The sequence below is a fragment of the Lithobates pipiens genome, unplaced genomic scaffold (genome assembly GCF_037356315.1).
Source record: "Lithobates pipiens isolate NorthernLeopardFrog02 unplaced genomic scaffold, aLitPip1_a1.2 Scaffold_8, whole genome shotgun sequence".
Taxonomy (NCBI): Eukaryota; Metazoa; Chordata; class Amphibia; order Anura; family Ranidae; genus Lithobates; species Lithobates pipiens.
This window is the reverse complement of record NW_027507903.1, coordinates 47,983,011-47,995,483: the sequence shown is the minus strand read 5'-3', so window position 1 is coordinate 47,995,483 and position 12,473 is coordinate 47,983,011. Positions and strand designations below refer to the sequence as shown.

General features: G+C 45.5%; 1 protein-coding gene across 3 annotated transcripts in view; it reads left to right on the top strand.

The window, feature by feature from the left end:
• The window catches only part of FES (FES proto-oncogene, tyrosine kinase), a 292,890-nt gene that overhangs the window by 254,627 nt on the left and 25,790 nt on the right, over window positions 1–12,473 (top strand). For all 3 annotated transcript variants that reach the window (XM_077471222.1, XM_077471221.1, XM_077471223.1), the window contains 2 exons: window positions 5,504–5,598; window positions 9,821–9,944. In XM_077471222.1, coding sequence (XP_077327348.1) covers window positions 5,504–5,598; window positions 9,821–9,944 — 219 coding nt within the window. The remainder of the gene's footprint in view (window positions 1–5,503; window positions 5,599–9,820; window positions 9,945–12,473) is intronic.

Genomic DNA, 12,473 nt, shown 5'->3' with positions numbered 1-12,473 from the left:
AATGATACCGTTATTACTAAAATCTTGTATATAGTCACATATTATCCCCTCAATAATGCATACTATTGATGTAAGGCTAACTGGTCTTTAATTCCCAGGAATGCATTTTGAGCCCTTTTTAAATAAATTGGTGCTACACTGGTTTTTCTCCAATCAACTGGTATCATTCCAGTCAGTAGACTGTCAGTAAAAATTAGGAACAATGGTTTGGCAATTACTTGACTGAGTTCCCCAAGTATCCTCGGATGCAAGCCATCTGGTCCCGGCGATCTATTAATGTTAAGTTTCCCATGTCTAATTTTAATTCTGTCTTCTGTTACATAGTAGTAGTAGTAGTAGTAGTATTAGTAGTTAGTAAGGTTGAATAAAGACACCAGTCCAACCTGAGTGGGTGTCTACAATTGTCCCTATCCCTGTACGTTGCACACTCACATCAGTTCCTACCCTCAAGGAGCCCACAATCCAAGGTCCCCATTTATATACTAGGGCCAATTTTGGACAGAAGCCAATTAGCCTACATGCATTTCTTTGGAGTGTGGGAGGAAACCGGAGTACCCGGAGGAAACCCACGCAGGCACAGGGAGAACATGCAAACTCCAGGCAGGTAGTGTTGTGGTTGGGATGCGAACCAGCAACGCTTTTTACTGCTAGGTGAGCGTGCTAACCACTACACCACTGTGCCTCCCCAAAACCATGTTAATCATGGAGGTGCTTCCTGTGATGTGTCATAAGGCTACACAGTGCAGTTTTGGTTACTGAAGCCCCCCGATTCCCTCGTGAGGACTGAGGAGAAGAATAATACAATCTCCCCAGCCTTTGTAACCAGATGTTCTTGCTCATTCTTTAGGGGGCCAATATGGTCTGTCCGCCCTTTTTTACTGTTCACATACTTAAAAAATATCTCTATATATTTTTTTTTTGTTCTCCTCCGCTATGTGTCTTTTGTGTTCTATCTTAGCCACCCTAATTGCACCCATACAGTTCTTATTGCATTCTTTATAAAGTCTGAAAGCTGATGATGATGATCCCTCAACCTTGTATTTTTTGAAGGCCTTCTCCTTTGCTTTTATATGCATTTTTACACCTGGCAGTGACCGCAGCCCCAACAACCCCCCCCCCGCGGAACTTGACCCGGCGGGCATGGCTCCCGCTGATGTCAATCAAATCCAATGACGCGGGGGGCGGACCAAAATCATAATACATTTAGCAGCCATGGAGCGCGCCCGCAAGGGAACCTTCTTTGGGAGAGCACTTCTCCCAGGGGGTTATCTGATGTGGGGGGGAGCCAAGAGAGCTGCTGGGGGACCCAGAAGACAAGGTTTGGGGCCACTGTGTGCAAAACGAGCTGCACAGTGGAGGTAAGTATGATATGTTATTTAAAATAACAAAAACAAACCCTTACAATCACTTTAAGTAATCCAGGACTTTTGTTCGTTCTTCTAAATTTATTACCCAATGGGATGCATTAGCTATTGCCCTTTTAATATGTTTCCTATTTGTGCGATTTATGCTGAAACCAATTGACCTGCGATCGCTGTTTCCTAAATTTCCCCGTATTTCTACATCCGTGATCAGGTCTGTATTGTTGGTAATCAGTAGATCCAGTAATGCCACATACACACGATCCAAAATTTGGGCAGCAAAAGACCGTAAGACCTTTTCATCGGAAAATGCGACCGTGTGTATGCACCATTGGAATATTGCTGGCGGAATTTCGACCAGCAAAAGATTGAGAGCATGTTCTCAATTTTTCCGATGGAAAAAGTGTAATTTGCATTCGAAAATCGTCTGTAGGAATTCTGACACGCAAAATTCCTACGCATGCTTGGAAACAATTTGACGCATGCTTGGAAGTATTAAACTTAATTTTCTTGGCTTGCCGTAGTGTTGTACGTCACCGCGTTCTTGACGGTCAGAATTTGGTGTGAACGTGTGTAGGCAACACAAGCTTGAGCGGAATTCCGTCAGAACTACGTCGGAAAAACCATCCAAGGCTTTTACGACGAGAATTCCGATCGTGTGCACGCAGCATAACGCTTTATTTCTAGTTGGTGTGTCTACCTTCTGAACCATGAAATTGTCCTGCAAGACATTTAGGAACTGGTGAGCCTTAGACGAATGCGTGGTTCCCTCCGCCCAGTCTATGTCTGGATAATTAAAATTTTCCATTATAACACTTCCCATCCTTGCTGCTAATCCAACTTGTGATAGGAAATCCATCTCCTCTTCTCCATCAGGTTAGGGGGCCTATAGCATACTCCCAATATTATTTTCACCTTAGCTTCATCCCTTTCATAGTCTTTTTTTTGTGATCTGTGATGTTGTTTGAGAAAAACTTACTTCAGCATACAAGCAGCTAGAGCAGTCTAAAGCCACGTACACACGTAGCTGTCTGTCCGACGTACTTAGTCTGGCGGACTTCCCGCCAGACTGTCCGTCGGACTTTCCGAACGGGCTACTTGCCCACACACGGCACTTTTTCAGCGGACTAATACGGCGTACTAAGTCCGCCGTACTATCCGCCCTACTTTTGAAATGAACGGACTCGCCCACACACGCGGAGGAAAGTCCGCTCATTTCGAGCACGTCTCCAGGTAGGCGGGGCCCGCGAAGCAGACGCCGCTGGCCCCGCCACCTGGTTAAGGACTTAAAGGGGAACCCCAAAAATCGGCGTGGGGGTCCCCCCAAAGTCCACAACAGACCCTTGTCCGAGCACGCTACCCGGCCGGCCAGGAAAGGAGGGGCGAGCGAGAGCCCCCCCTCCTGAGCCGTACCAGGCCGCGTGCCCTCAACATGGGGGGTGCCTTAGGGAAGGGGGGGCCGCGCGGCCCCCCCACCCCAAAGCACCTTGTCCCCATGTTGATGAGGACAAGGGCCTCTTCCCGACAACCCTGGCCGTTGGTTGTCGGGGTCTGCGGGCAGGGGACTTATCGGATACCGGCCCCCCCCCCTATGTGAATGAGTATGGGGTACAATGTACCCCTACCCATTCACCTGTAAAATAAAGTACAAAAAAACACAACACACAAGATAAAATACTTTATTGCACAGCTCTGGGGGTCTTCCGTCTTCGGGGGTCTTCTCGCCGGACTCCTCCGCTATCTTCTTGTAGCTCTTTTACTAGCGGAGGAGCCCGGCATTCTTCTTCGTCGCCGCTGCCTCTTCTTCCGACTTCGGGGGTCTTGTCCACCTCTTCGGTTCTTCTGCCGGGCCACCGCGCCTTCTTCTAGCTCTTTTACAGGCGGTCTTCTATCGCCGCCGCTGTCGCCGCTGCCTTCCGTTCTTCTCTTCTTCTCTTCTTCTTCTCCTTCAGATGTTGCCTCGCCGAGTCCTCCGCTCACAATGACGGGGACCGGGCATGCGGCGACTTATATAGGGACAAGGGGCGGGGTCTTCGGTGGATGTCACATGGGTTCATGTCACATGGGTTGATGTCACATGGTGACCCCGCCCCCTTACGATGTCACAGTCCCGGAGGATGCTGGGACTGTCGCCATGTGACATGAACCCATGTGACATCCACCAAAGACCCCGCCCCTTGTCCCTATATAAGTCGCCGCGTGCCCGGTCCCCGTCATTGTGAGCGGAGGACTCGGCGAGGCAACATCTAAAGAAGAAGAAGAAGAGAAGAACAGAAGAACGGAAGGCGGCGGCGACAGCGGCGGCGATAGAAGACCGGGCCACCGCCTGTAAAAGAGCTAGAAGAAGGCGCGGTGGCCCGGCAGAAGAACCGAAGAGGGGGACAAGACCCCCGAAGTTGGAAGAAGAGGCCGCGGCGACGAAGAAGAATGCCGGGCTCCTCCGCTAGTAAAAGAGCTACAAGAAGATAGCGGAGGAGTCCGGCGAGAAGACCCCCGAAGACGGAAGACCCCCGGAGCTGTGCAATAAAGTATTTTATCTTGTGTGTTGTGTTTTTTTTGTACTTTATTTTACAGGTGAATGGGTAGGGGTACATTGTACCCCATACTCATTCACATAGGGTGGGGGGCCGGATTCCGATAAGCCCCCCGCCCTCAGACCATGACAACCAACGGCCAGGGTTGTCGGGAAGAGGCCCTTGTCCTCATTAACATGGGGACAAGGTGCTTTGGGGTGGGGGGGGCCTGGTACGGCTCAGGAGGGGGGGGTCGCTCGCTCGCCCCTCCTTTCCTGGCCGGCCGGGTAGCGTGCTCGGACAAGGGTCTGTTGTGGACTTTGGGGGGACCCCCATGCCGATTTTTTTCGGCGTTGGGGTTACCCTTTAAGTCCATACCAGGTGGCGGGGCCAGCGGCGTCTCCTTCGCGGGCCCTGCCTACCTGCAGACCCGCTCAAAATGAGTGGACTTTTCTCCGGGCAGGAAAAGTCTGTTCATTTCAAAAGTACGGCGGACTGGCGCACACACGGCCGGATTGTCCGCTGAAATGCGAGTCCGGCGGGAAGATTGGAGTGCAACACTGCCTTCTAAGTCTGCCGTACTTTCGGGTTAAAAAAGTATGCCGGAGGCTACACACGGGGGGATTGTCCGGCGGACTTGAGTTTGCCGGACTTTTCCACCCGCTTGTTTGATCGTGTGTACGCGGCATTACTCAACATTTTCAACACAAAGAAACCCTTAAAATAACTTTCCAGTCTCAGGGAACCCCTACTAAAAATTACTTTACAGTATCTACAACTTATAATACATTAGTATGATGATCACTGGGAGGAATGATCCTTACACTTGTGGTCACTGGGAAGAATTACCCAATGAAAGGGCATTCGTCCACTGACCACCAATGTGAAAGGCATTCTCCCTAATGACCCCCATTGTAAGGGTAATTTTTCCTACAAATCCCGAATTTAAGAGACAATCTTCACAATTGCCCCAATGTAAGGGACATTATTTACAATGCCCCCCCCCCCCCCAATGTAAGGGACATTCTTCCCACTGATCCACAATGTAAGGAGCCAGTTTTCCCACTAACCACTAATGTAAAGAAAAATCCACTGACTCCCAATTCTTTCAGTTTAGCAGAGGTTCTCTGAGACCTAACACATTTTTAAAGGGTTCCTCTAGGATAAAAAGGTTTAGAAAAGCTGAATTAGAGGATAAAGCAACAATAGTGAGAAATCACAATGACTATGATAGGTGGTGACAAACAATCAGTTTTGGATGGACAACTCTAAATTACCCCTTGATAATAGTTATACTGCATACATTTACTTCTCGAAATAGGGCATGCCTTGTACATATATTTACAGCATTTCAAACTAAATAAATAGACACGTGGTTTACTATAGAAAAGCTGTCGGAGAAAAAAAGACCATAAAACACAAGACTACGACACAAATTGCAATTTTCAGAAGTCTCAGTTTGCAAATAAACATTGGTTAATTTAACATTTACTTGTGCTATGATTTATGCATTATTTAAAGCTGAGCGAGTTCCACATATCTGTAAATGTAGATCATAGTAACACATTATCTGCCAGCTTCTACTGAGTCACCAAATGTAATTTTACCATTTGTGTTCTCTTTGTGAAGGATTCTGAAGCAATATAGTCACCCCAACATTGTCAAACTGATCGGAGTCTGCACACAGAAACATCCAATATACATTGTTATGGAGTTGGTACAAGGTGAGTAGGAGTCTGGCCTTTAGTAAGAGTCTAATGTCCTTTAGCAAGGAACATACATTCCACATTATTGAATATGCTACCAAAATGAGTGTGTTCTGTAAATTTGCCTCCAGCCCTGTTTCTGTTTCTTCTATCTGGAGGCTGCCATTTTGCTGAAGCCCAGAGAGCCTGAACAGCAGTAAATCTTTAAGCTATCAGCAGATCAGCCTCTACCATTTCATCTTGGTGCTGAAAAATAGAGAGCAACTGAGCATGTGCAGAGCAGGGTGAGCCAGTGCATCACTGGATTTTAACCACTTCCCGCCCGGCCCATAGCAGAATGATGGCCGGGCGGTGGTTCAGATATCCTGACTGGGCGTCATATGATGTCCTTCAGGATAACAGCCGCCGTGCACCCGTGAGGGCATACATCGTGGCGATCGGTGGTGCGGTGTGTCAGTCTGACACACCACTACACCGATCTCTGTAAAGCTCTTTACCACGTGATCAGCCGTGTCTAATCACGGCTGATCACGATGTAAACAGGAAGAGCCGCTGATAGACGCGAGTAGAGGAGAGCTGATCGGTGGCTCTTCTGACGGGGGTCCATGCTGATTGTTTATCAGTGCAGCCCCCCCTCAGATGCCCACACTAGACCACCAGGGAAGTCCCCAGCACGTGGATGGCCAGGTACATCCCCCATGGCCATCCACATGTGAAAAAAAATGCCAAAAAAATGCCAATCAGTGCCCACAAATGGGCACTGACTGGCTCTTCTGTATCACATTAGAAAACAGGGATGCCCAGCAATGCTACCCATCAGTGTCATCAGTGCCACCCATCAGTGTCCATCAGTGCCACCTATCAGTGCCCACCTGTGCCACCCATCAGTTCCACCCATAAGTACCCATCAGTGCCGCCTATGAGTGCCCATCAGTGCCGCCTATGAGTGCCCATCAGTGCTGCCTACAAGTGCCCATCAGTGCCGCCTACAAGTGCCCATCAGTGCCACATACCAGTGCCACCTATCAGTGCCCATCATCAGAGACCATCAGTGTCACCTCATTGGTGCTACCTCATCAGTGCCCATCAATGCAGCCTTATCAGTGCCTGTAAGTGCAGCCATATCAGTGCCCGTCATTGAAGAAGAAAACTTACTTATTTACAAAAAAAATGTAACAGAAACAAAGAATTTTCGGTCTTTTTTTATTTGTTGTGCAAAACCTAAAAATCACTGAGGAGATCAAATACCACCAAAATAAAGCTATATTTGTGGGAACAAAATGATAAAAAATTTGTTTGGGTACAGTGTTGTATGACCGCACAATTGTCATTCAAATTGCTACAGTGCTGAAAGCTGAAAATTGGCTTGGGCAGGAAGGTGTCTAAGTGCCTGGTATTGAAGTGGTTAAACAGTGTAGGCACTTATTTTTAATGTTCATCCCTGGGGGCATACTGTCCTAAACTCAAGTACCACTTAGTGCATCATCCTGCCCCATCCAGCCACAGCAGCTGTCAGTCTCTCATAGAGTATGACTAGCTGCTGGTGGCGGGACTGGATGCCCTCTGTCCACGGGTAAACAACAGAGCCTCATGCAAACGTTCAATGTGCATGCGGCCCCGGATGTAGAGCACCAATCCACCAAACCCTCTTTTGATGGTAAGCCAATGATGAAGGAATCCCCACTTGTGAGATAGAAACCTTCCCAAACACACCTACTGCAGGCACATTACTGTCTGTCACTTACAGAAAATGTGGTCTATCTAACGTCAGAATCAAGACATTTCTAAATGACATCAATCGGGTTCAAGCTTGTGTTGAACATTTGAATGTAATTGGTGAGAAATAAAATAGGAAGGGATTATACATCTCACATTTCAGAAAGTACACTTCTAGTGACTCTGTGGGGCACTCTCTAGATTTGGGTTGCAGTCATTTTTAGAATGCTTATTTAAGATACACTAAAGCCCCATACACACTATCAGATTTTCTGCTGATTTTTGTCTTCAGATTTACCAAAACCATGTAGTGCAAGGGCCTGCCTGATTGCATGCACATTGAAACGCCTAAGGTTTGACCTCATATGGTTTTGGTAAATCTGAAGGAAAAAAAAGAAGTTCAATGCTTCCGAGCATGCGTCGAATTGTTTCCGAGCATGCGTAGGAATTTTGCACGTCGGAATTTGCACAGACGATCGGAATTTCAGAGGGGAACCTTTTCAGACCGAAAAATAGAGAACCTGCTCTCAATCTTTTGCTGGCTGGAATTCTGCCAGCAAAAGTCAGATGGAGCATACCCACGGTCGGAATTTCTGACCAAAAGCTCACATCCGACTTTTGCTGGCAGAATTTCTGATCGTGTGTATGGGGCTTAACAGTGTATATTTGTTGTCCCCTCAAAATAATTCAACACACAGCCAATAATGTCTAAACCGCTGGCAACAAAAGTGAGTACATCCCTAAGTGAAAATGTCCAAATTGGGCCCAGTTAGCCATTTTCCCTCCCCGGTGTTATGTGACTGTCACATAAAAAGATATAATAAAATATTTACAAACGTGAGTGGTGTACTCACTTTTGTGAGATACTGTATATATTACATATTTTGATGTATAATAACATTATCTATTATTATTATTATTCACAATTTATATAGCGCCAACAGTTTACGCAGCGCTTTACAATGTATAGGGGGGTCAACATAATTACAGTACAGTTCAATACAGAAGGTACAGGAGGGTCCTGCTCGTAGAGCTTACATTCTAACAGGGCTGGTGCAAGGATTTTTGACACCCTAGGCGAAACCTAATTTTGACACCCCCTGGCTCCACCCCTGACGCCATCCCCTTTTCCTTGCCAATGTAAACCCCACCTTTTTACTGAAGCGCCCATCAAATGCAGCCTCACCAGCGTCTATCAAATGCAGCCTCACTAGTGCTCATCAAATGCAGCCTTGCCAGTGCCCATCACATTCAGCCTCACCAGTGCCCATCAAATGCAGCCTGCCTCACCAGCGCCCATCAAATGCAGCCTCACCAGCTGCCTGCTGATGCTGAAACTTAGTTGCCTGCTGCAGAGAGAAGAGAGTAGGAAAACCAGAGGCCGGGCGCCCTAGACAGCAGGGCGCCCCAGGCGGCTGCCTAGTTTGCCTAGTGGTAGCACCGGTCCTGCATTCTAAAGGGAGGGGGAGGTGGTACAAAAGGTAATAGCTGCAGAGAATGATTTGATGGGGTGACTTGGGGCCAGTTCTCAGGTGAGTGTGGGATAGGTTTCCCTGAATAAATGAGTTTTCAGGCATCTCCTAAAGGTGGACAGGGTAGCGGCTGTTCGGATATACCAGGGCAGGGAGTTCCAGAGGATGGGAGATAATTATTAGATTATTATTATTATTACTATTATTATTAGATAATTATATATATAAATAAATATTTTTTGGAGATCCAGTACATTGTGGTGGTTCCCATACTGACCATTTTGGAAAATCCCATACATCCAGAGAGATACAAGATCTGGGAGGAGAACTGGACACAAATCTTATGCCGCTTACACACGATCGGAATTCTCATCGGAAAAAGCTCTGATGGTTTTCCCGTCGGAATTCCGATGGAATTCCACTCAAACTGTCTTGAATACACACTGCCATACCAAATTCCGACCGCCAAGAATGCGGTGACATTCAACACGTACGACGGAACTAGAAAAAGGAAGTTCAATACCTAGTAGCCAATAGCTTCCATCTCGTAGTTGAATCTGAGAATGCGTGAGTTTTTTGCTCGTTGGAATTGCATACACACGATCGGAATTTCCGATTGAAAGTTTTTCCATTGGGAAAATTGAGAACATGCTATCAGTCTTTTGCTGGCGGAAATTCGGCCAGCAAAATTTCGATGGTGCATACACACGGTCGCATTTTCCAACAAAAAGCTCTCATCGGTCTCTTGCTGCCCGAAATTCCGACCGTGTGTAAGCGCCATTAGTGTATTTTATATACCTTGCAGCCCTCATCTCTACTTTTCATCTATTTAGTTGGCATTTCCCTTTCCGATTCAAACTGTCTTCTGTGAAAGAATAGTTAGAACAGTTCATATGTATAGTGGGTTTGAGGGCATAAAAATGGATGATATTTAAAATTATCCTGTGATTTTCAAAGAAAAATATTTCCTACAATGTGATTGATGGCTGCTGAATTCGTATAAAGAAACAGAGAGCTCAGCAGACAGATGAAGTCATTTTGTTCTCCTGCAGGTGGCGATTTCCTAACGTTTTTGCGGAATGAAGGAAACAGACTGAAGATGAAGGAGCTTATCAGGATGTCAGAAAATGCTGCTGCTGGGATGGAATACTTGGAGAGTAAACACTGCATTCACAGGTACTGGCCAGGAGGGAGATTGCTTTGGTATCTCACAAACCCAGACTTGGATAGTTGTAAGAAAGGGTCACAGCCTGTAGGCTTCTGCTCGTTTGTCATTACTTCATGCAAATATGAAACACTTTTTTTTTTCTGCGTTCTTCCTTGGGAGAAATTTTTAAATCTGGGGGAGTGAGCCTAGTTTTTAATGTCATTAAATAATGGAAAATGACTAAAAAATTAGAAAGCATCTATAAATGGGTTTCCAATTATGGGTGCAAATATTTTTAATTATGACAAATGCAAAGGCTGCTTTAATTGTTTTCTATGATAACATTTCCACATACATATATTTGTATAGCTTCTCTAATTTCCAAAGAGGAGTAAAACAATGACATTTACCAAAAAAAAAGAGAGTTCAAAATCTGGCGCAGCTCTGCATAGAAAACAATTAGCTTTCAGGTTGGTGTTTTTTTTTTTTTTAACCACTTTCAGACCGGACCATTTTGCTGGTCAAAGACCAGACCACTTTTTGCGATTCGGCACTGCGTCGCTTTAACTGACAATTGCGCGGTCGTGCGACGTGGCTCCCAAACAAAATTGACGTCCTTTTTTTCCCACAAATAGAGCTTTCTTTTGGTGGTAATTGATCACCCCTGCGGTTTTTATTTTTTGCGCTATAAACAAAAATAGAGCGACAATTTTGAAAAAAACGCATTATTTTTTACTTTTTGTTATAATAAATATCCCACAAAAATATATAAAAAAACATTTTTTTCCCTCAGTTTAGGCCGATACGTATTCTTCTACATATTTTTGGTAATAAAAATCGCAATAAGCGATTATTGATTGGTTTGCGCAAAAGTTATAGCGTTTACAAAATAGGGATAGTTTTATAGCATTTTTATTAATAATTTTTTATTATTTTTTTTACTAGTAATGGCGGCGATCAGCGATTTTTATTGTGACTGCGACATTGTGGGGGACCCATCGGACATTTTTGACACATTTTTGGGACCATTGTCATTTATACAGTAATCACTGCTATATAAATGCAGTGATTCCTGTGTAAATGACACTGGCAGTGAAGGGGTTAACCAGTGGGTGGCAGTGTAGGGGTTAAGTGTTCCTAGGGGTGTGTTACTAACTGTGGGGGGGTTGGGATTTCATTTAGTGAACACTGATCTCTGCTCCAATCACATGGAGCAGAGATCAGCGTCACTAGTTGCTAGGCAGAATGGAGAAATGCTGTTTACTCGGCATTTCCTCCATTTGGACGCTCCGTGAGACGATCGCGGGGATGCCCGCGGCGATCGAGTCCGCGGGTCCCGCGACCAGGCTCACAGGGGTCCCGACCAGCGTGGGAGCGCGCCGCCGGCGCCGCGCTCCCGATGGCAGGGCGGCATTGAATATTGGACGTACCTGTACGCCAATATGCCTGCCCGTGCCATTCTGTCGACGTACATCGTCGTGCGCTGGTCGGGAAGTGGTTAAAGCTGAACAAGTTGAAATTAGAAGCTGATTGATTACCATGCAAAGCAACACCAGATTTTGCACTCTCCAGTTTTAGTAAATCAACTCTTTAGTGGGGGGCACAACTTGGTTAGCGTGATTCAAATCATAACATAACATAATTCACACTGACCAGTTTTTGCATTTAAAAAAGAAGAAAAAACCCATGACCATTAAATCCTATGGAACACTTCACACTGGTCAGTTGCAGGTCCATTAGATTCTTCACAGTCCTGCAAGCTGCTTTGTTGGTGCATGTTTGGTGCAGTAAAAAAAAGTGCACCAAAAATGCACTTCCCCGTTGAAATTAATGGAAAACGCATAAAAAATGCACCCGCGATTTGGTTTTTTAGTGCGTTTTTTGTCACATGTTCTTTTTTCACAGGTGTGAAATGTACCAGAACCATGGCAAAAACACATGTGTGTTTTTACTGCATCTTTGCAGTGTGAAAGTAGCCTAACCACTGAGGCGAGACGTTGATAAAAAGACTTCCAATTTAAGAATAAAAATGGGTTTCAGTCAGCAGGTGATGCCCAGTGGTTGCATCTACTTAGCACTTTGCCACACTTTTTTTTAAGTAATTATTCCTGCATTGGCAAAAAAAAAAAAAATACATTTTCTACATATGCAGTAGATCCTCCTTTATCAAACTTTTTTTTTTTTTAATTGAGGAACCTTTGAAAAAAATCTTCCGTCTCATGCCGCGTACACACGATCGGAATTCTCGTCAGAAAAAGCTCTGATGGTTTTCCCAACGGAATTCCGACGGAATTCGACTCAAGCTGTCTTGCCGACACACGGTCACATCAAATTCCGATCATTTATAACGCGGTGACGTACGACGTGACTAGAAAAAGGAGGTTCAATAGCCAGTAGTTAATAGCTTCTGTCTCGTAGTTGAATCTGACATGCGTGATTTTTGGCGTGTCGGAATTGCATACACACGATCGGAATTACCGATAGAAAGTTTTTCCGTCAGGAAAATTGAGAACATGCTATCAATTTTTGGCTGGCAGAAATTCGGACCGCTAAATTCC